The 24,269-nt window shown below is 37.6% G+C and overlaps 1 protein-coding gene across 1 annotated transcript in view; it reads left to right on the top strand.

Moving 5' to 3' along the window:
- The window catches only part of LOC136017984 (cytochrome c oxidase assembly protein COX16 homolog, mitochondrial), a 48,340-nt gene that overhangs the window by 12,696 nt on the left and 11,375 nt on the right, over positions 1-24,269 (top strand). The window contains exons 2-3 of the mRNA XM_065686796.1: positions 217-294; positions 21,386-21,448. Coding sequence (XP_065542868.1) covers positions 217-294; positions 21,386-21,448 — 141 coding nt within the window. The remainder of the gene's footprint in view (positions 1-216; positions 295-21,385; positions 21,449-24,269) is intronic.

Here is a 24,269-nt window from a genome sequence, read left to right as displayed (position 1 = left end):
GTGGAAGAAGGCTCTGACTTTATATCTACTTACTCTTCTATACATACCTTTCAGCTGATTTTTTTTTTCAGCTCCTGGTGTTTCTGTTGGAAGAATAGTAGGGTCCATTGATAAATGAATTGGGTCAGGATGCTCCCTGAGTGCTCTTTGTAACTATGCAAAGTGTTCTTTTTCATAATAGTCCTAACACATTGTTTTCATTTTGTTGTTTTTCAGCTGTATCTTATTGGAGGATCTTTTGGACTCCGTGAATTTGCTCAAATAAGATACGATGTCCACAAACTACATGGCAAGGTAGTTGAAATGGTTTTCTTTACTTTTCATTTTGTATATGTAGTGTCTTCTAAAGGATTGCTAGGACAAGCAAACTATAGGTATTGGGGATTGCCTTTCACCACTGGGCCCTGGGCTGCAGCTGAGGCTCTTGGACAGTGAGTAGTGTAGGTGGCAATAAAGGGGCTGACACAATGATGAATCCTTCTACTGTCTGTGAAACAGATCAACATAAGTAATAGAAAAACTTTTTTACTTAGGCTGAATGATTATAAATGGCAGTTCTGAATCCTGAGAAAGAAGCGTAGCACGTTTAGTACAGAGAATAAGAAATGTAGACTAAGACTAACGTAGACAGAGACTAATGTAGATTGAGAAAACTGATATTTTGAAAGGTTTTGTTTCCAAACAATACTTGGCATGGAGTATACAATGTCAGATGCTTTTCAGGGGTTGGCTTTGCGTTGGCTGAGATAAGCACTTTGTGGCATACCTGTGTTCAGTCCTGTATTTTACACAGCCCATAGACAGTGGAGAGTAATTTTAGAAATGTTTTCCCCAGTCCTATCTTAGTTATTTCCTATCAGTCCTAGGCATTTAGGACCAGTTGGAGCCTTGTTTTTTCCAACCAGATGGGGATCACAATAGGGGCAAGAATTTGCCTGTTGTGTTTCTGTCAGTATTTTGGTCTGATTCATATTCAGTGAACTACATTTGACCTCCATGATCTGCACTGTGACCGCAGCAGAGGGAAAATGGTAATAGTTGTGCTTATTTAGATCTATGAGGCAACTTGTCCCAGCATTTATTAGCAAGGGAAGCATTACTGAAATAGATAGTAGTACATGAAAGCTCTGAGGGGAAGCTACTACACCCTGGAGTTCCTAAGCTCTGAAAGCTAGAATAGGACATCTGGATTCTGCTCTGGTATTATTATTACTTAAGGTTACAGCATTTCTTTTGGTTTTATTTTTCTTTTTTCTTTATGATTTTATTTGAGAATAGATTAAATTTTAATGAAGAATGATGCAGTACTGGGTGAGAACTAGCAGCATGAACTTTGAGCTTGTTTGCAGAAAGACAAATCAAAGCAATATGTGCCATTAATATCTGTTTCTATGTCCATAAAAACAGAGTTAAGAACCATTCTAATTCATTAAATAAGACAGCAAAAGAGACTAGAGTGTATTTTAACTGATAAAGAGAAACTAGCTTAAAATGTGCATGAAACTCAGGAAAAGAATGTTAATCTAAGTAATTTAAAACTGCTATTAAAAATCCAGATGGTCATAACATCTGTTTAATTTGTCACTGGTTAAAATGTTTCTGTGTTTGAGTAGAATATGCTTTTCTCATAGAACACACTTGGGCTAGTGTAAATCCTTATGAGAACAGGTTCAAGTGTGCCTTTTCGAGGGTTGGACAGGTATTTGCAATTTGCAATAAGCAATAAAATAAATAGGAATTTTTTCTTACAGTTGCTCCTTTGGAATAATAACAATATTTAATTAAATAACACTTTTCATAAAAGAAGCTCAAAAGACTTTCACAGAATTTAAATGAATTAAGCTTTATAGCCCTACTGTCAGAAAAGGCAGGATTATTTCCATTTTACTGCTGAAAAAATTGAGGTTGCATAAAGTTAAGCAACACATCCAAAAGTAGTCTAGGATTTGTAATACCAAGTGTCTTTTCTGATCATGTTGTAAGGATTTGCGAACTATAGTATCCCCCCTTTTGTGAGCATGGATGCTGGAGAGGGACTCCTCATCAGGGACTATAGCTATAAGTCAAGAGGTAATGGGTTCAAACTTAAACAGGGGAAGTTCAGGTTAGATATAAGGAGGAAGTTCTTTACTGTGAGGGTGGTGAGGCACTGAAACAGGTCACCTAAAGAAGTGGTAAATGCTCCATCCCTGGCAGTGTTCAAGGCCAGGTTGAACAGAGCTTTGGGCAACATGGTCTAGTGTGAGGCATCCCTACCCAGGGGGTTTGGAACTTGATGATCATAAGGTGCTTTCCAACACAAACCGTTCTATGATTCTATGATTCTATATTATAGTTACTCCTAAACTTGTTTTCTTGATAATTAAACTGCTAGATAGACAGACAGTCCTTTTGTGGTCTATCTCTACTATATTTGAAATGTTAAACCAGGATCCCTTCCCTTCAAAAGTATTTGTCCTTTTTCAGTCTAACCATTCTCATTGTACTGAGAGGAAAATCACGTAAGTAGGCAAGTTCTCACTTGACAGTGATATTCTGAAGGAAGTGTTATAGTAGAACTAGTGTCTGTGTTTCAGTGGCTAAGGGGTTAAGCTGCATTAGTGATAATGCCTATGTTACGTCAGACTGGCTTTTGAAGCGTTTTGCTTGATAAAGGAATTAAAATTTAAGAGAAAATGGTGTTTTGGACTTTTGAGGGAGTATGGTTTAGTGGTGATGCATTGGGCTACGATGAGGGTTAGGGTTGTGAGAGAGATGGAGCCTACAGCTGTGACTGGAGTGGGTGTGGGAAGGGACTACAAAAGGAATTCTGTTCTCTTGTTCATTTGGGCCATTGCCTGGCATCTTGGGCTAAGGCTCAGATGATGTGTGTGAGAAAGAGACAGAGCCTAGAGCTACAGTTGAAGAGGGGATGGTAGCATCTCAGATATTTTACCCATTTAGTATAGCATCTTTGAATATCAGGGCTTCATATATACCCATCTCTTGCAAAAGCAACAAAACTAGATCATTTTGGGTACACCTTAATTTGCTCAGGATACCTACATCAGTCATGTTCCCTCAGCATACTGAATGTTCTGCATTTAAAATGAGCTTACCCTGAGACTCTTATTGATGTAAGTGCCTGTTTAGGCTCGTCAGAATTCTCCTGAAAGTAATCAAGGATTTCTCCATTATCGTTGCCAAAATGTCTATTAATAGAGAAATCATTAGGTTAGGCAATGGTTTCTTTTCTGGGAAGAATTTATGCAAATGGAAATTGGTTATAGAAAACCAGGTATGCTTTTGGGAAAATCATGTAGAATTAATGGAGAAAAAATGAGTATGTTTGTATAGGCGTTGTTCAAAATGCCTTTACTGTTAAATGGAAAACTAGGCCCTTTGTCTGTCTTCTTATTGAGTATGTAACTGACTAGACATGCTTATTTAAGGAGTTTTTTTACAGAAAATGTGACTTCTATTAAATATACAGAAAATGTTTTAAGTACATAATAAAAAAATATTTACTATGTGCCTATTATTGACACTCAAAACATGGTAGATGCTTGCTGATTCAGATCTGATTTTGGATACAAAAATCTTGGACATGTGGAATGGTCTGTGCTACTGACTGGTACTTACTGCAGGGTGTTGAAGAGAAGCAGCATATTAACTACCTGGGAAAATCCAGACTTTCACCTCATCAGCAAATCAATTAGACTAGTAAAATAGAGTTTGTAAGCTCCAAAAACTGCTTTGTTGAAGAAGTATTGTTGCAAAATAGGTTCTCGGAATATGGGGAGGGTATAGGACTGAGGAGGTTCCTCCAGGGTGACATGCAGCAGAAGCACTTTTAGGAAAGCTAGAATCTCTAGGTCATTTTGTCAGGAAACCAAATACCAGTTAACCTTTGAAGTCTGCAGGCAGTTCCTGCTGTGGATTACGTATGACTGTTACAATGCTGACCTCTCCAGTGTTTACAAACTGTGTAGGTCCTATTCACTTTTCCTTTGTCTTGTGCAAATTGAGTGCACCCCAAAAGCAGAATGCTGAAAGATGAGAATAATAATGCTTTTTGGTTTAGTGAAGCAGGAAGTAGAAGCAGTAAAGAGTCAAAAAGACAGAAGTTCAATCTTTTCTCCTGCATGAGTTTCATCCTTGAATCTGCTCTTGTGCATTAAAATATATATGACCATTGCGTGGTACTCTAGGAATTAAAATCTAAATGAAAATGAAAATACCTGATGTGTTCTTTCAGAGTGACATCCATCCTTTATGAGCAATAAAACTGTAAACCCAGAAACAGTATAAAAGGAGCTATGGTGGTCGCGTGAAGCATATTCATAAGTAGGTGTGCTGGGAATGTAAAGCTTTCTTTGTGCAGACTGAGTAGATTGCCTTTAAAATTTCTGTAAAGGGAATGGCAGTGTTTTGAGTTCCTTAGCTAATCTTTTTTACCAATTGATCGGCGTTTGTTTATCCGTGAGATATTGCTTATAGACACTTGCAAGGTGTTAATGTTGTCATTGTCAGTTCTCATGCATTGCATTTACTTGGTGTCTTGAAGTCCTAAGTTGTGAAATGATATAACTGTGAGGATCTCGGCTTTCATTTTATAATCCTAGAGCTTGGAGTTGGGAAGAAGAGCACATATGGTGTGTAGAGGATTATCCCAGAAGCTTTGCTGGCCTTTGAAAAAGAAAAGAATGAGGAGTGCAAGAGAAAGAAAGCTAATATGGTCACTTACGACATTCTGACACTTCACTGGTTTATACCTGCTCTCATAAGTGGGGTTGATAGTGGTTTAAATGTGTTGGCGGTTGGTTATGCTCAGTGTTACAGTTTTAGAATATTGTTGGTGGGTTCCTGGTGTTGTCCTTTAACATCGTGTCTTGCAGCTCATGAGTGGTGTTAGGGGACCCATAGCAGCATGCAGTTTAAATAACTTCCACTGATCTCATTGGAAGCTTTTTTTCCATCATTCAGGTTCTTGCCTCCATTTCCTCTGCCGCAGGTCCTCTCTGCCTGTGAGCACGTCACTGAGTTCTAGTGAGTCTCACTTTCTCAGTCTATAAAAGGGAGATAATTACCACTGCTCTGCTTTACATAGGGAAAGATAAGTTAATTAATTCAAATAGAAGGAATTATTTAATTTTTTATGAGTACTTAAAAAACTGTTTTCTCAGGTGAGATCCATTAATTCAAGTGTTTTGAGTTGGGGTGAAGTAGTGTAGGAAGAAACAGGAACAGAAGACTGACCAGTTTCCATGAGGCCTTTATATCAGGGGAGAACATGACTTGCATTTGCCTTAGGAAAGTCCAGGGTATCAGTCCAGTATTTTCTCATTATAATAGCTGGATAGTTGAGAAGTGGTATCCACCTATTAGAATGCATTTGTGTTGCAGCCAGAACATTAACTCTGGTTCACAGACAGCTTGCAGTTTGTTTCAAACATTTGAGTTGAGATGGTGACAACAGCAGCAGCGCAGTGCTTGAATGAGGTTGCAACATCCACCCAAAAAAGGGGAATACATTTGTGAGTGACTGGGCAAGACCATGCTGTGTTGTTGGCTGGCACATTCTTACTGCTGCGTTATGTAAACTCGCTGAGGGATGTCTACAGGAGTTGTACACTTAGGCGTGCTCTGAAGTATTAAAACTAAAATTGTGGTTATTGCTTCTGTTTTACCTGCCTATGAACTCCACCTGGATAGGATTTCTGTGCCCCAGCAGAAGTTTGATCTGTGGGGTTTTTTTGTTTATTTGGTTTACACCCCTCTTCCCTGGGGGTGGGGGAAAAAGAAAGAAAAAAGTGTTACAGAATTAAATGTAATTTAAAAGGTTATTGTAAAGTTAGTATGATTACTGAACAATGTCTTGTGTTTATATATGTCACATAATTTTCTTCCTTTAAATAATGTATTTCATAAGAGGTGAAGATTTAAAACTAAAATAACCTAAACCTTTGAATATGTCCGTAGCATTTAAAATGACACAAATAATGCTATTTTTTACTTATAGTTGTGGAAGTCAGCAGATTGTCCCTATCATTAAACATATTGCAACCTACTAGTGCTAGATAGAGCTGCTTTACTGCAAGGTATCTTATTTGAGGACCTGCATCTGTTAAAGAGGAGTATTTGCTCTATTTGCAAAGCTATCAAAGATACTAAGAATTTAACTGAGATAGGAAACAGTATTACAGCAGGATGTAAAGGTCTGACCAAAAGTTAACTGATTTCACCATTTCAAGGAGTAATCTGGATAGGCCAAGTCATTGTGATTGGGTTGGACTGGCAAAGCCCACGGTGGTGTAGTTTGTTCTAATGACAACTAGTGGATTTAATGCTATTGCTGCCAGCCCAGATCTTTCCATGCACTTACTTATCCTGTGTGTTCTGCAGGCTTTCTGCTTGATTTTGTTCCACATGGATTTATACTCATTCTCTAGACTTCCTGCTGTGTTAATACTCCCTACCCATGCTAAGGTCAATTTAAATTAACACTGTTAGTATTCAAAATACTCTGGGTTATTTGTATTATTAGAATTTAGTGAAATTTAAATGAATATCGGCTCCTATGTCTCTGTCTGAATTTATTTATATTTAATTTGACCAATAAATTGTGGGTGAGATAAACCTCTGCCTAAGTTCAGGTGCAGATGAGTTAGGTTTTTTGACACATATGTTAAAGTGGGATTTATTTTCTCTAGAATTGCCCATCTCTGTTCAGCTGACAGTAGGAAGAGCCTAAATACAGACTTTGTGCTTCAAGTCAAAAGTTGAGATGGATAGAATTAGGTGAGATGAAGCCTGCCCTAAATATTCTTTCCCTGGAGCTTTATTGGCAATCTAGCAGATGGCTTGAAGGTAGAGAAGCTCTTACTTAATCCATTGTTTGTGTCTGAGGAATTCTGTGATTCTGGAGAGTTTGGAATCATTTTAGTGTCACTGAACTTGGAAGAATAATTAACTCTTCTCATCTATCATTTTAGCATTTCTTTATTTATAAATATATGTTCATGTGTTTAATTGGTTTCAGTAAGCTAATTACACAAGCACAGTGTGGCAGGGGATTGATGTTGGTGATTATTGTCTTCTTTCATTTTTCCTTAAGCAGGTCAGGTTAGCGTGAGTCTCAAGTCTTATGAAGGCAAAATTTGGCTTATTTCCTTGTGTAAGTAGATTTAGTTGATTTTCAAAGACTAAATTCATTAATAAGTTTGGTCCTAGGTCCTCCAAAAATTAAGAAAATAATACAGTGAAATGTTATTTCGTGCTTTAGAGAATGTGTGAGACATACATTTATCATGGCTTACAGGACAAAAAAAACCCCATCTTTGTCAGTTGTTTATGTAATGAAGCACATTTTACTAAATTAAAGTGCAGACCTTGCTTTCAAGCATGGCCTGCTTTGTGGAGGGTTTTAGAATTGCATGTTAAGCGAGGCAGCCTGGCTCTTGATTGATGGCTAAGCAGGTGCCCTTTGTTTCTGTTGGCAGGGGAAATTTGGAACTTGTTACATCTTTTGACCATGGTTCAGATTCATCCAAGGTAGTAATTTCAGTCCTGCAATATGGCACAGAAATGAAAGGGTAGCAGAGCTTTTCATACTCTGTATTATGGTGGTACCAGATGTTCAGACATAAATTTTCTTTCTTGTTTCAGTTCAGTCCAGAGGGATTGTATGGAAATGAGCTCTTTATCCATGCTATTCTTGAAGATTTTGAGGTTCAGCTGCTAGAGTTGGGTTCATGTTTTTGCATTGATTTCAGCAAAAGCTAATCCATTTTGCTTTATCTCAGATGATTTCCCCACTTTGTCTCTAAACAGCAGCTTGCTGAATTGGCTGTGGTGTCAGACAGAGGTGTATGTTTTCATTGGACATTGTTATCAAACATTGTTTCAGTTTAGTGCATTAACCACCATTTTTCTGTAAAAGACAAATACAGGGTCAGTCTGGGAATTCAGTAAGATTTTTGTTTCCCCGTTCTGAGGCTGACACTGTATGTGTGTTTTTGCATGATTTCCAGTGATTGGATCCACCTAGACCTACTGCTTATTGTCACCACAAACAGCTTAAAGCACTGTAGGAGAGCCTGGAGATGATGTATTGCTTGTGATTATCCTTTCATACCATCTTGTATAATGTTTAAAAAAATAAGACCAAGGTTATCTAGCCTGTTCTGATGAAACCAGGAGACCTCTCAATACCAGAAGACTTCAATTAATACCCTGAAACAGCTATGGGCTCTTAAAATCACGATGTGGTTGTTAAAAGTTGGGACTGTCTCATGAAATCTGGATGGGATGATATTAATAGTAATACAGAGGTTATTTTGGTAATATGTGTGTTTATTGATGAAGAATTGAAGCTGTACTAATTTTTAACTTTGAAATATCTGTTTTTTTAAATGGATCTTTAGTTTCAGTCTTGCAATATTTTGCCAGCATAATTTTTTGGCGATGTATATGAAAATACATTGTTAATGATACTGAGTTTGGCCACAGATGCTAAATAATAATTGTGATGAAGTGTTTAACTGAATCCTTGTCTAAATTTTTTTAATAAGTCTTTTTTGTGAAGAAAAGCCCTTGCCTGTGAGTTTCCAGGTGTGCATGGTTACTGCTGTAAAAATTGTGAGGCTCTTCTGCTGTCTATGCTGTGATGTCATGCTATATCCTGTGTTTAAGGATACATTAATAAACATAATTCAGTCAAAAATGGCATGTATCTAAGAGGCAGGGAGTTCTTGTGTCTTTTATAAAGATTGGGAAAATTAAAGTTTCAGATTGAGAGTTTTGATTCTGAAAACTTCCATTCCTCAGCTACCTGGATGTGTGTTGCTTTTAGACTGAAGATCCTTTACGTACCTAGAATTCTGCTTTTGGCCAGGCTCTCTAGTACCGTAGTTTTCATGGCGCTGCATAGCTTGGCATCTGTTAAATACACAGAAAATCTTTTAGGCTCCATTACATAGATGTTCTTCAATTTGTGTTAGCTGAGATGGGAGCTCTGGTAAACATGCTGTGAGTGCAACTTGTGAGGCTTCACACAAACTTCCTGTGACCCCCTGGTTCAGAGAGAGGATGTGGATGGGAGTTTCAAGGCACATGTCCTTTCTCTGGGGAACATTCAGTAACTGTAAATTTGTAGATTGCCTGGAGCTACAGGCATTACCAGCTTTTCTTTTTAAAATTCATCTCAGTATGGAGTAATTAAGAAATTGGGAGAACGAGGGAGAAAATGTTATTGTGAGTTAGTGGTTAGATTAGATATGTGAAGTAGGGAAAACCTGGGTTTTAATTTCTATGCAATTTAGAATTTCTGTATTTTTATGAAACGAGTATTTGATATTAAGCATCTTGAAGTAGGGTTCCATTTTGTAAGGACATTGTTCATTCTCTGAAACGAGGGATTTGTTCTTTTCTTTAAAACGAACAAAGTGCTGCCTCACTCAGATGGCTGAAGACTATGAATCCTAGCCGGAAGGAGGTATCTTTTCAAATCTCAGGGTGAGTTGGCTAGTTCTTAAAAACTCTTCAGTCTTTCCTCATGTCTGTCTGTAGTTACTGCTGCTCTAATTGCTTCACAGTGTGTGTCCTCTTTCTAAGCATCTAAATCTTCTCTTGCCCCTTTTTTTTTTTTGAATTCCAGAAGTCTAATTCAGGCTGTGGATTTTGCTACATAACGAGGTGCTAGATCTCTGTCAATCTAGTTCTAAATTTTCAGATGTGTGTACTAACGTGTGCCGAGTGCTATTTGCCTATTTTGGATTTGCTTTCTTATATGCATATGAAGTTATGGATGCCCTTAAAAGATTGCATTAGAATGAGTAATTGATGTGAGGGCTATCGTATTTATGGCTAGGAAATACAGGACAACTCTGGATCCTATCTAGCAGATCTTACTTGGGAGTACTTAATAAAGGGAGCATGCTAGGTATGTTCTGCCCATAAGGTAACTCTTTGTTCAGATGCACAAAAGTCCCAGTGGATTTACATTGTTCAGGATTTCCAAACATCAAGCAGCCACATTAAAGCTGCCACCTGACTGTGCTGCCCACCATCTGGAAATTCCAGGCACATGGCCAAATTTGTCTTTTTAATTTTTTTTTTTTCTTTTTGCCAGGACAAGATTTCTGTGTTGAAAGAAAGGGCTGTGGTTGGATGAACCTGGACATATGGCAGCTTTACCTCAGATTATTGAGCTTCTCTGTGATGAAATGCAAAATACAAAATAAAGTGCAAGTATTAAGAGTTCCTTGTTTTAAACAGGAGCCATTTTTCCATTTCATAGTTCTTGATGGAGTTCCTGTTGTCAAGATTAGATTCAGATGAAGAGAAGGTTGTTAACCGGAGAAACTCATTCTAATGCCACTGCAAGTGGAACTAATTTAAGTACATGAAATGTTGATAGCTGTCAGTTTTTTACATTTTATATACTATTAAGAATTCATTTTGGTTCCTCTAAATCCTGTCACATTGCCACAATTAATTAGTGGTATTTGTGCCTTGCAATTGAAGTGATTACGAGTGTGTAATTTAGCTTCAGGCAGCTTTTAGCCAAAACATAATTTAATATCCAGTGGTTTTTCTCCTCACCTCCGTCAAGCACCAGAAAACATCCAGCTTTCCAGACTCATCTCATGAAACCAATGGCCATGGTGTCAGCAGACCAGAGCTCAAAAGGAAGTTCTGGAGTCTCAGTTCTTAGGTCATGATTTTCTGCACTTTCTGGACTTGAAGAAGTCTACAGGTCCACTACAGTTTTTACCAAGGAAGTGTTGAATACCATTTACCCAGGGGTGTTTCTCTTCTAAGGTGCAATCTCTATTTAAATGGACCTTTGCTGTCTTCCTCTTTGTGTTTTGAGGGTAGAAAGACTTGAGTCAGTTTGTTCTGTTGCAAACTTCAGCTGTGCAGCAGTCTGAAATAGCACAGCCCAAACTTTTATCTAGAGTACGATCACTAATGAGAATGGAAAATGCGTAATCTGTCTCTCTTCAAATATCTGTCACTGCAGAAAGCATTTATAGGTTTGCTTGTGATTCCATAGGTGATGCATTTTCCCCAGAGTCAGCACTGAACCTCCTGTATGTTGTCAGGCAGTGCTTAACTGCCTTTTCTCGATGAGGCATAAAACGAGACTTTGCCTTTAGAAACTTAATGAGTGCTGAAATGAATGTTGTAACTGGTACAACATCATGTCTTGCCTCCCTGGAGTGCAGCTCGAGGAGAGTAGAAGGTATCTGAGATAGTATGTTGTCCCTATGCATATACGGCAGCTATGGGGTCAAGCAATTCACAAGCTCTCTAACAGTCCCTCACTTCTGCATAGTCTTCTCAAAGACTATGTGTACTGTTCATAAAGCCTACCAAGCTCTGGGATGACTTAGAGCAGGAGACTGATTCAGGTATTCCCAGGGGAATCTCTCTTCTTTTCATTGACCACAGAAAGAATGTAGGGATACAAGATTTCTGGATACTGCATAGAGAAGAGAGATGATTTGTCTTATTAAAAGCTAAAATGTATGAATTAAAATATTTTGCATTCATAATTCCTAGTGAATGTAATAGAATTGTTTTGTTAATATTGGATGTTTAGCCCTTATCAGTACATCTGGCATGATAGGAAGAAAAGTAACTTTGCTACTGATGTTTTAAATTTAATTACACCATATCTTATAACTTTTTCGAATGTACTGATCAGAATGTTTGAACCTTTGGCAGGTAAACATGTTATTTATTAAAATAGTGGCAAAATATCTTTCAAAATAAAATAGTGCATGATGTATAATCATGTTGCAAATTGTAGCAATAGAAAATATAGGTAATTCGGAAGATTAAAAGCTTTCTGTAAGTGCAAAATATTAGAACAGGCTTTTTTATTCTTACTGTAAAACTTCACTAGATGTCAGTGTGGAAAGTATTTTTACTTAAATGTTATGTGAACTGTATGATGAAAAGTGTTAATTCCTTTAAGACATGCAGATTTAGGATGGCAGTTATTAGAATTCGGTAGTTGGGGAGTTCTCAATACATAATTTGTAGAAATGCAGTTTCAGAACAACGAAAGCAATTTTGGTAAGTTCACACTGAATTCTGATAATTGTTTCTGTTCAAACAGACAGAAAAACATCAAAGCAGGTTTCAATGCTTACCAAAAGTTTGGAGGTTTGTATTATAAATAGAAACTAAATTTTAAAACATAATTAACAGGTTTTAGCGTTAACAAACCAGCAGACTTTTTGGTCTGGCTTTACACTGTTGATTATTTTGAGCCAGCAGAAACATTAATGTGTATTTTCTTGCTGTTGTTTTGTGAAATCTGGGCTTGTTTGCATGAGGATAGCAAGTATATTTTCACATGGCTCAAGACAGGCCTTAGGCATTAACTTATACTTTTAGAAAAGAAAAAAAATGCATAAACATTTACATATCTTCATGTTTGATTCGGGAAAGCATTCCTAATCTGTATGTGTGCTTGTGCATTCTTTTAACTGTGTTACGTGTTTATGTGACATTTGAAGAATCAGAGTTCCTATGTGAGAAGGTTGGTTGTTGTGATTTTTGGGAGTTTGGGTTTTTGTGGTGGGTTTTGTTGTTTTATTGAAGCTTCAGTGCATTCACTGAAACTTTAAGGTTTGGCCTCCTATGAGTTAGTTAGACTTTTCACTTAAAATGTGTTCTTGATACACCAAGCAAAAGATAGTGGTTTAGATATTGTATGGTGCCTTTGGCTGTGCTCTCTTGTTAAACTGAGCTGCTGCCAGGATTAATTTACCAAGATGAGCCTAATTGAACAATCAGTGCACAGGTATTTCTGCTGAAGCACAGAGCTAAAGAGTACACCCTCTCCAATCCTATTCTGTCTGCTAGTACAGCAATGAAAATATGAAAACAAGAGGAACACAGACTGCTTGCATGATGGCTTCAAATGACAGTTTATGATTTCTGTCTGGAAGTTACTTGCTTTTAACAGAAACTTAAGTGGCTTTTCTGTTTTTCAGAGTTACCACAAAGAGGCTAATTTTGTCCAGTTAGGATGTGGCTAAGGGAGTGATAAGGAAAAGCTTAAACTATATTTACACTAATGTTCCAGCTTTAACTTGTATAGTAAATACATAGCAATTAAAAAGCAATATTTTAAAAATATGATAAAGAATGTTGACTCTGCGGGAGTTGCATCTAAAAGGTGTATTTTGTCTTTATTGTTTCCAGCCATTAAGTATCTTCCATTTAGAGACAAAAGGTGGGGTTTTTTGTTTGTATGGTTTGTTGTTTTTTTTTAACCTAAATACTGGTCTCAAACTCACACTCTGTGTAAGTCCTTAGATACATCTTTCAGTAGCAAGTCCATTGCTCCCAGAAAGTTGGTGCACATGAGACCAATTAACCATGTAATTTAGATACAGCAAATAATTACTTAGTAAATACTCAAGAACTGTTAACAAAATTTCTTTTGTATTTGTATAGCTTCTATTCAAAGTAAAAGCTTTTGCTTTTGCCAAAAAAGATGATGTGTTTCTGAATGCAGGAGTTCAACGTTTTGCATACTATCATACAGTAAAAGTTAGGGTTTGAAGTGACCTTAAAGATCATGTAGTTCCAACCCTCCTGCCATGGGCCAGGCGTGTTGCTCAAAGCCCCATCCAAACTGCCCTTGAACACTTCCAGGGCTTAGAACTGGACTTCCCTCTTGCATACATTGGTTAATGCTGTGCTGATAGTAACTAAATAACATGCTGATGGGTTAACTGAAGTATGTAGAAAATGCATTTGAAAATGTGGATGTCAAATATGTGTAGTAACAGCAGACAAATTATAAAGAATTTTCAGAGGTTTATCCTCCAAAGAGATCACATGTAAGTTAAATTATGATAAAACCAGTATTTCAGAACTTGAAGTCTTTTAGTAGATTTCATTAATTTTTCATGAATTATACCTACACATTGAGGAGAAGGAAAGGATTTTTTTTAAGTACTGGTTTATGTAACATTTCCTTTTTATGCACTGATACCTTAAGGGTGTTTCATTTATGCCCTGTACTTCACGATGTTTTAAGTGGCTGTAGCAGGACAGACATAGCATATTAAAGAGACTTTACAAAGGCACCTTGAGAAGTTGTATTTTAAAGTTTTTGAAATAGGCAGCTTATTCCTCTGGCTGTTTTCTCTATCGGGGTTTTGTGATGGCTGACTCAGCAAATTCAGCAACTCTTGTTCCAGCCTAAGAATCACATTTTTTGTGACCAGCAGTCCACACTTTGGCCCACAGGAAGGAATGTGCTGTTGCCTTACTCTTCACTCCTTTCTGTGATAATAAATAAATGCATAGAATTCTCTCACCAGCTTTTGTCTTTCTTCCATAGTTTACACCTGTGGCTGGCATACTCCAGCCATTTCACCTGGGAGGTCCTATACTCCTATACTTCTTTTTTTGGAAGAAAGTAGAAAGGAGATTGGGAGACCTTGCACAGACACATAGCATGTTCCTCTCTTTGTACTGTTGGATTGTGGGGAAAAAAAAGATGTAGCAAAGCCCAGGAATGCCAGCTTTGACATCCTGTATTGGAGAGCTCTGCCATTATGACTTTGAGGGAAGAGGTGTGGTTGGGTCTATACTTGGAACTGGTTCATCTTTATGCATGCAGCAAAATTTGCTTTTCCTTGCAGGGTCCTTTCAGAAGTACTAAGGGTCTTCCTATTGGTTCCAGACTTATGGGTTGGTTTTTTTTGTCTATTGAAATACTTTATACTGGAAGGAACAAATTTTGCACTGAATTTTACTGTGAAATTGAGGTTTAGAGCTTTGATTTGTATTTTATAAATCAAATAAAATTGTGCACCTGCAAATCAAGCTGGATGCAAAAGCATACAAATCATTGATTAAATGCCTGAGTACTTTCTTCTCAGAACTGAAAGCTATAAAACTTCTGTTAGTTTTGATGACCTTATATATGAGAAATCTAGAAATGCTTAAGTGCTTGCTGAAGTATGGGATCATCATATTGGCTTTTTTTATGCAATTAGCTCAATTGCATTTTCCATGGCATTATCATGTGAAAATGTATGGTCCAGGCTTTGGGATTGTAGGTCTTTTTTTTTTTTTGGTCCATCTGAAAGCAAATAAAAGATTTGGATTTTAGGAGATGACTGGTGCACTGTGTACTGTAACTCTGGGAACTGCTGCTATAGTAAGATTTTGTATTGCTCCTTTGGAAATGTCTGCATTGTTTTATGTCATCGGCAAACTTGCTGAGGGCTCACTCAATCCCACTGTCCATGTCAGCGACAAAGATGTTGAACAAGACCGGTCCCAACACCCAACTGAGGGACACCACTCGTTACTGGTCTCCAGCTGGACACAAAGAGTTGTGGTCAATGGCTCAATGTCCGGCTGAAGACATCACAGAGAAGCCACAGCTTCTCTGGGCACCCTGTACCAGGGCCTCACCACCTTCTTAGTGAAGAATGTAACCTGAGTGTTTTTAACGTATTAAATGTTATAATAACATTAAATGTTATAATAACATTATAAATAATAGTTAAAGGATCTTGTAAATGAAGCTACACAACTTGGTATGTTTTGCCTTGCCCTTCTCTGTTGCCAAAAAATGTATGCCAGGAGTTTGGCATAAGTACAACTTTTGTTGTACTTTACAGTCTTTATAAGCTTTGTTTCTTTAATTCCTTAAGTAGAATGGTGATCAGCTTTGCTGTGGTTTACACTGCACTTCCTGAGTCCTGGGGTTTATCCTCTCTTGTCTACAGCTTCTTTCTGCTCAGAGACCACGATTTGCAATATTTATGACAGCCTTTTGTAACATTTTATGGGAGTCTTTTCTTGTCAAGGAAGATAAAAGCTGACTGATCCATGCAAGAGTGCTGATTTTCCATTTAGGGGAGTTAGGCATATGTTAAATGTTTTTCAAAGAAGATTTTCTTTTGGGAGAGCCAGACCTGGTGGTTCTAATTTACTCTTAAGTTTAAAGAATGGGTGGGGAGAGCAAAATGAAGAATTTCATATAAATGATCATTTTGTGGACTCTCTGTGCTGTGGATACTGCAGCAGAATTGTGTCCCATCTTTTATCCTAGTGTGAGCAGATGAAAATAAACCAAGGTTAATTCATGTTCATTGCATTCAAGCCATTGTCTTTCCCCATTTCCAGATTAAAAGGTAGAATCTTTTTCAATGGGATATTCTTTTTGTGGAGGATAGGATAGGAAAGGATACTCATGTTTTAGAAAAATAACTAGTTTTAGTGTAGAAACGTCTTCTACTGCCTTCTGGAAATGCTTGCTGGAGGGGAAGTTTTCTAAGACTTTGGCATGCAAATATTTGGTCAGTACATGCCTGTCTCTGGATACCAGTATACAATTTACTGCAGTGACTTTTGTGAGAGGAGACTGTTAAAAGCACAGTTCTCTTCTCATGACATGGTTTTCTCCTGACAGTTTCTTTGTATAGTAACTGAACCCTTAATTTTAGAAGATGTAGTGTATTGGAGACTTGGTTGGTGCTAAAACCCGTGGTCACAAATAGTAAGTGGACAAATAAATAATAATGGTTATGTCTGAGAGAGACTGCTTGTGGAAGGTGGCTATTTAAGTTAGAGATCCAGGCATACATGTATTGTGGACAGCTGGGGTGCTACCCTGAAAATTAGAATATGAATCGACTCTGAATGCTGAACAGGAGTGACACTACTAGTCTGCTTTGCATTCCCCTGTTTCATAGAACGGTTGAGGTTGGAAGAGACGTTTAAAGATCATCCAGTCCAACCCCCCTTGCAATGAGCAGGGACATCTTCAGTTAGATCACGTTGCTCAGAACCACATCCAGTCTGGCCTTGAATGTCTCCCAAGGATAGCGCATCCACCACCTCTCTGGGGAACATGTGCCAGTGTTTTACCACCCTCATTGTGAAAAATATCTTAGTTCCATCTAGATTAAATCTTTTGTAGTTTGAAATTTTTACCCCTTGTGCTATCGCAACGGCTCTACTAAAAATTCTGTCTCCATCTTCCCAATAAAGCCCTCTTTAAGTACTTAAAGGCCACAATAAGGTCTCCCCAGAGCCTTCTCTTCAGGCTGAACAACCCCAACTCTCTCAGCCTTTTTCATAGGAGAGGTGTTCCATCCCTCTGAACATTAAAAGGGAATCGCAGTAGTGTTCTTTGGGTTCCATTGTGGGAGAGCTGTTCTTTCCATATCCTGGAGGTAAAGTTAGTGACATTCACAAATTGCACAGTCACTTTCTGTCTGTATTATTTGCCTCTGAACCAAAATGAGCTGTGGTCACTGAGGATGAGTGCAAAATTGTTAGCTAGAGATATTTTTTAGTAGCAGCACATTTAGGTTTTTAACTGTACCAGAAATATTTGTGTCATAAACAAAATTTCGCTTTGCTGAAACGAGTATAAAGAGGCCAACAGTTTGTCACAGTGAGCTGCAGGAGTCCCTGGTTCGGCAGGGATGGCAAGCACCAGATATTCCTGCTTTGCCCTAAAGTGATGCCTCTTGTCTGCACCCTGAGATGCACCTTTTTTTCCACCTAGAAATGCTGCCCAGATTCTTATTGGAAAATTGAACTGTCATCCTTAAAAAGACAAGTGGCAGCCACATTTTAAATTTTTTTTTAGGTATTTAAAGCCTCAAATAGCTGCCTACTAAGATTTCTAGGAATCTTTTTGTGCTTAACCCCTATTACTTTTAGCCGTCTAAGAATTTATTTTTTCTTAAGTCTGTATCTTTTGAAATTAAGGAAAGATAAATCTGCAGGAACAGTGGAGTCTGAAAAGGGACAGGATTCTAATTTGAAAACTTTCTTCTTTAACCCTTTTTGAAATTTGTCAATATACCTGCCCTTGCACTTCTAATTGATGTAATACACAAAATAACTGTGAGAATGTTTTGTTCATTTTTGCCACAAGTGCTGCATAGGAAGAAAGCCAAAACAAAAAAAACAAACCAAACCAAAAACCCCACCAACAGAAAACAACCCACACCCCAGGAAAAAAAAAACAACAAAACAACAGTAAAGACTTGAAAAATGCAATTTACAGCATTGGTTTTGAAGCCTTGTAGTCACCATCTCATGAAAGCTGTCTGAATACTTACATCAAGTATTTCAGTAAGAATTTAACATGAAGTTACGCTGTAATTATTATTCTACACATCTTTGAATTCCATATTTAAAAACAAAGCTTGACTGTAAATGGACTTAAAGGAGAGTCTGAGATTTTGCCTGACAAGAATGAGTCTGCTAGCATAAAGGGATATTTTTTCCTGTTCCTTCCTGCCTCCTAGATAATGGTGCAGAGGACACTGCCAGGCTACTTTGGCATTTGGACTTTTTCTGCTCCCCCTATCATATTTACTAATAGAGATTTGTATTCATAATTTAGCTGATGATTCATTTACCAGTACATAGCTGAATACTTCTAGCTCATTTGGCAGCATGTGTGTTGGCATAGTAGTCATCATGGAAGCAAAATGTATGTGTTTTTATTTGGATATTGTGGCAAATGTGTAATACAAAGGAGCTACTGCTTTGGCATGGGCACTTTAATGGCTCTGCCCCCATTTTAAGTGTTCCCTAGTTATGATCTGCGACCATGGCTCATGTTGATATTTATCTGCCTTTTCTGAATGAAAATAGCACCATTCTGTTTTGGTTTGTTTTTTTTTTTTTTGTTGTTCTTGTGATGTTGCAAAAATAGTGCAGCATCGTGCAAACACTGTGGAAACAGGACTTTATAATACACTTCTTCTCAACTGCCATCTTGGTTCTGAAAATGATAACCTGTCTGTTTCCATTTGGCAACTGCAAAACAGGGTTTTGCAATCAAGGCTTTAGAATGTGCAGATGACTCAATTTCTGCGTGGAGTCAAGTATGTTTAAATTATACTACATGGGTAAGTATGTAGGGAGCAATAAAGGTAAAGATAAGAGAAGGTAAGGATGAAGAAATGCACACTTGTGTGCTTGTGTCACTTTTTGTTTTTGTGGAACTTCAAGCAAAATAGTATGCTCTGCAGAGTGGACTTTAAGTCTTTCATGTACCTGTATGTTAAATATTAAAAGCTTGACAAGATGCGGGTATAGTTTGCCCTCAAAACAGGGTTTAATGAGCCTTTTTTGTTAATTTGCTGAATAAAATTCCTGGTTCTGAAGAAGCAGCAGCTTCTCCATCTCTTGTTTACAAGATAACTTTTTCCTGAGAAATTTTAATTAGCTTCTTTTATTCCTGCTTTTTTGTTAATATTAAAGCTACAGCATCAAAAGTTGTGAGTGTTGGGATGCTGTGTCTCAGTTTTAGGTAGTCTTCTCCCTCTGTGAGGCAATAAAGAAAGAAGACACAAGGAAGTCTGAGGACAGAGGGGGCTGGGAGGAGCAGTAGTAGATTGCTTGTTTCCCTTTACCTTACACAAATGTGGTCATGCAAGAGAACTAAAAATTGTTAAAATAAAACTTGATAGTGGGGATATTGAGCTGTCTTTGTAAGATAAATTATGGCTATGGTTAATTAACTAAAAATGCTGCTCCAACTATGTTTTCTTGGGTGCCTTATTATTAAATGAAGGGAAAGTGTACGAAGAAATAAAATTCTCTTGCTCCTTTACTTCTGGAGTATTTGTTTTCCCTTGCCCATATGTGTACTGCGAGAACCCCAAGCATAACAAATAGTGTTTGCATTTAGTTCTGAATACAGTGAGGTCCATGATCACTCTTATCTCTGTGAAAGCAAGCTCCAAAGCCTGTCTGGCTGCCCAAAGAGTTTGCATTTCTGCACATGTGATGGATGGGTTTGTTGTTCTAATGAAGCATGGCTGTTGTTGAGGTCATGGTCACAGGAGTGAGGCAATTCATCTTTAACGAGGGGCAGTTCTATGGAAGCCTTGAATGCCAAGGCAGAGAAATAGCATTTAATTTTTTATCTGATGTTGAGGGCCAGTGCAGAGACAGTGCCTTGTTTTATACAGCTTTTTTAATTACAAAGAAGGTGGGAGCTGTATCCTGTACAAACTGTAACCATTTTAGATGTTTTGGCTTCTTTCCCATGTGTAAAGAGTCTGGAGGTTGCAAATACATATATTTCTATGGCCAGATTTGTGATGAGATAGGGAAGTCAAAACTCTGGCCATGGTGTTAGACTTGCCTGTCTGAGCATCCATAGGAATTGAAGTCTCACAGGCTGCATACTAACTAGTAGGCAGTAACTGTAATCAAGAGGAACATTATGGCTTAGGGAAATTCTTCTTTAGAGCAGTATTAATACAGATAGTATACGTATTTCAAGTACCTCTGAAGATGAGGAGCTTTTGTTGGTGCACAATCTGAAAATGGGTCTTCTCATCAACCAGGCAAATTCTGTATCATGTGCTACCTCCTTTTTCTTTTCTAGACTGCTTATAGACATTTCAGGTTGGTTGTGTTGATGATAACTGTGCCCTTTTCATTCAGATGAAGAAGCAGTAAGTGAAGAATAACAACTTTTCTTCACTGAACTAGTTTTAGTTAGACTAGTGTACCAGGGATGTAGAACTAAGCACATTGCCAGTCTCCTTACACATCCGGTTTGTTTAACACTGGTTGTATTTAAGGTCTGAAAGTGAGAATGTTTTCTCATGGTAGATTTATCTGATCTTTTAATTGATTAGCCTACAGACTATGTCTGAATGCTGCATACATGGCTGATGTCTGAGGAGAACATAAAATGTGTTCTCTAAGCACGAAGAATGCTAATTATCTTTTTCTCCTTTGCTTTTATTCTTAGGCCTGTGGGAGACAGATGTTACTTAGCAAAGGGAGGGATGAACATAACTTATTTTGGGCTCTGGAGCAGTTAAAACGTGGAATACATCTGCTGTGGTTCACTGGCATGTCTGTTCTTGCATTTGTTCCTTGAACAAATTCTCAAAGGTGGCAGGAATTACTGGCATTGTCAGTACAGAATCAAAACTAAGAAAGAGCTGTGTGTTCCCCCCAAAAATGGATGTTTGACTCATGCTTAGACTTCGAAAACCAGAATGTGTTGTATACCTACTCATTGAACACAGCATTCAGGAGGAAAATATGTAATGTGATAAGAATTTTCTCTTTCTTGGTCTTGTTTCATTTAAGGCTTTCTTTAGTTTCACATTTTCGAACTGAAGAGTTACACAGGTCATACAAATGCAGGGCTAGTTTCAAGTATGCTTCTTTTTTGATTTGAAGAGTTTGGCTGTTGACCTGTCTCATCCTGGTACATGAAAAAATAGCACATAAACTCATTTAAAGGAGAGGAGGGTTTGCTTGTGCCAATATTTAGTTTATTTGAGGTTAAGGTTTCTTAAAAAAAAAAAAAAAATTCCTTAAAGCAAACATTTTTGCTGTATTTTTGTTTGTCTTGCAGGTTGATCCAGCTTTGAAAGAAAAATTAAAACAGAACACTGTGACACTGGAATCTGAATATGAGGTAAAATAAATTTGTTGCTTAGGGCTCGTAAGCTTGGCTACCCTTGATTACCCTGGGCACTGGTGGGTTGTATCTGTCCCTAACTAAAATTAGATCAGCCATCTGCTTTTGACTCACTGATGTCCAATAAAAACGAGGTTTTATGTAAAGAAAGGGTTTTGAACATGCAGTGCTTCTTTCTGAACACAGCTTTACTTTGATGTCCGGGTACCACGTACAGCAGTACAAATAAATTCCACTATTTCTGTGGTTAACTAGTCTATAAATGTAGGGCTGATGTTGGCCTTAGATGGAATGTGTGTACCTATATGTCAGCGCTTGTACTGCACGAGGTTTTGATGGTCTTTAGACCAAATTGCAGCACAATGTGCTTGATGTGCTTTCTGTTATTTCTTGCTTCAAAAACTTACTGTGTGTCTTTCGAAAACTGCCATTCGTTTTTCAGTATTTCAGAAAATAGAGAAATATTTCACTCTTTCCTCAATGATTCATTTTCCTCAAATATTACTGAGCTCGAAAATGGCTGTTTTAGCCAATTTAATATCCAGAGATTCATAAATCTTCAGGCCTAAATAAAGTCATGTTAGGAAAATGAGAAAAAGTCTCCCTTTATCCAGAAACAAAGGGTAAAGCTGTTTAAGAGAATTTTTGTTATGTCTTAAAAGTACTTGGATAAAATGTCCAGCTAATGCTTTATCTATCTCGATGGTCCGTATGCTGAACACAGGGTTTCTTTTTCTTCCCGTACCACATTCCTATAACAAGCCTTTGAAGAGCTTGATTGCACCCATAGCTCTCATATTTAGGTGTCCAAGTGGCTGCATATGGTCTTGCTAATAAAAGCTTTCTTTTGCATTACTCTTTTTCGTTTTTCTGAAATAAAAATAACTTTTGTATTTTCACATGCCTAATTTCACAGAACATCTGCCTACCTGCCAGGTTTGTGGCAGTGTTTTACCACTATTGTAAACAGTTTTGGGCTGTCCCCCTTCTGCAAAGAACTGTAGTTTGTGATGTATAAAAAGGGAATAAAACGATCTGTGTAGGGAATAAAAAGATTTGATCCCTGAGTACATATGGAGAGCTCCAGTGAAAACTCAAAAAATACAAATCCATTAAGTTCTGATTGTCTCTGGGATTATTGTGTCTCTCACTTTCCAGTAAGGCTGCTCTGGTTTATTTATGTGGAAGAACCACAAGCAGTAAAAAGAACCACATATATCTGTTTAACACAATACCTAACCTCAAAATCAACTGATCTGTATTCAGATATGACTTGCTGGCTCTCCAGAAGTAAATAGCTGAAGGATAATATTTAAATGGCCGTAACTGCATTATCTTTATAGATAAATCAATGGTAATAAAATACAACTGGCATAATGACATATTACAAGCTTGCCTGGGTAATGAGGCTCCTTCCTGATGGACAGAAATGACACAAGCAATCTTTTTATTTATTTTTTTTTCTTAATCTAAATTGCAGAGAGTTCCCAGGCTGAAATTCTTCCAAGGTAGCGTTTGGATGTTATAGAGGGCACAGCAGTTCAAAAAAACTTTGCAGTTCAACAAAAATTGGCATTTCAACATAATGAAAATAGATTCAGATTATTGTTTTGAGCTCTAATCTCAATAGATGCTTTACTATGGACACCAACTTGCAAGCACTAGGCATATGCATTTCATGCTTCATACCAGCAGCCTCCACACCGAGTATGTGGCAGTTTTATTCAATGTTACCTCTGTATATTCTGGTGGACAAAATCTAGCCAATCAGAGAGTTACAGCTGACATTTAGGAAAGCAGGATTCCATGGACCCTGTGTGTTCAAGGCTAGGGGTTTTCCCCATTTATTTTTTACTTGTCCAAAAGGCAGGTCTTAAGAACATCTTCTAATTCTGTATATAGGTCACACTGGAGGTTTACACTGGTGGCTGCTACTAAATAGGGCATGATAGATTAGGGGCAGTTAGGAAAAAAAAAAGGTTGCTGTTTTGATATGTAAAGCCTTATTTTACAGTTTTATTAGCATTATATCTGCAGCTGTTACTGAGGATACCAAGCCAGCTCTTCTGAAGCATGGTTACCTGATGCATGCAAATGTCTATTGGCCTTCCCTAATACTTTTATAAATAACTTATTGTCCTTATAGAAATGTACATATTAAATACATACTAAATTCTTTTAGAAAGTCATAATTTTCTGCTGTAAACATAAGCCTTTATGTGCGTATTGCAAAACTTAAACAGGGGGAGTTTAGGTTAGATGTTTTAGGAAGAATTTTTTTACTGTGAAAGTGGTGAGGTGCTGGAATGGGTTGCCCAAGGAAGTTGTGAATGCTTCATCCCTGGCAGTGTCTAAGTCCAGGTTGGATGGAGTCTTGGGTGACATGATTTAGTGTGAGGTGTCCCTGCCCACGGCAGGGAGGTTGGAACTAGATGATCTTAAGGTCCTTTTCAACCCTAACTATTCTATGATTCTATGATTTCGAACATACTGAATTCTGCATTTTGTCTCCAGTGTGTTGGTGGTGATTAAAAAAGTTGTAATCAGAGATTTAATCAGTTTACTGTGAGGAGATTGACATTGAGCCAGTTTTTCACCTTATAATTTACTTAAGTATATCTTCTCAATCTACACCAAAAGTATTTTGTTTCATATAGGTATATTTTCTTATTCTAAGGAAGAAAGAATTTGCATGTGTAATTTGTGCTGAATTTCTTGTATCTCAGATCTGTTAATAATGCCATTTATCTTGGGCCTTGGGACATGACAGAAGAGCAAGCTACCCTTGCATGTCTTCCCTGCTCTTTCTATATTTCTC

Source organism: Lathamus discolor, chromosome 6, assembly GCF_037157495.1.
Source record: "Lathamus discolor isolate bLatDis1 chromosome 6, bLatDis1.hap1, whole genome shotgun sequence".
Taxonomy (NCBI): domain Eukaryota; kingdom Metazoa; phylum Chordata; class Aves; order Psittaciformes; family Psittacidae; genus Lathamus; species Lathamus discolor.
This window is presented reverse-complemented; position numbering and strand designations above follow the sequence as displayed.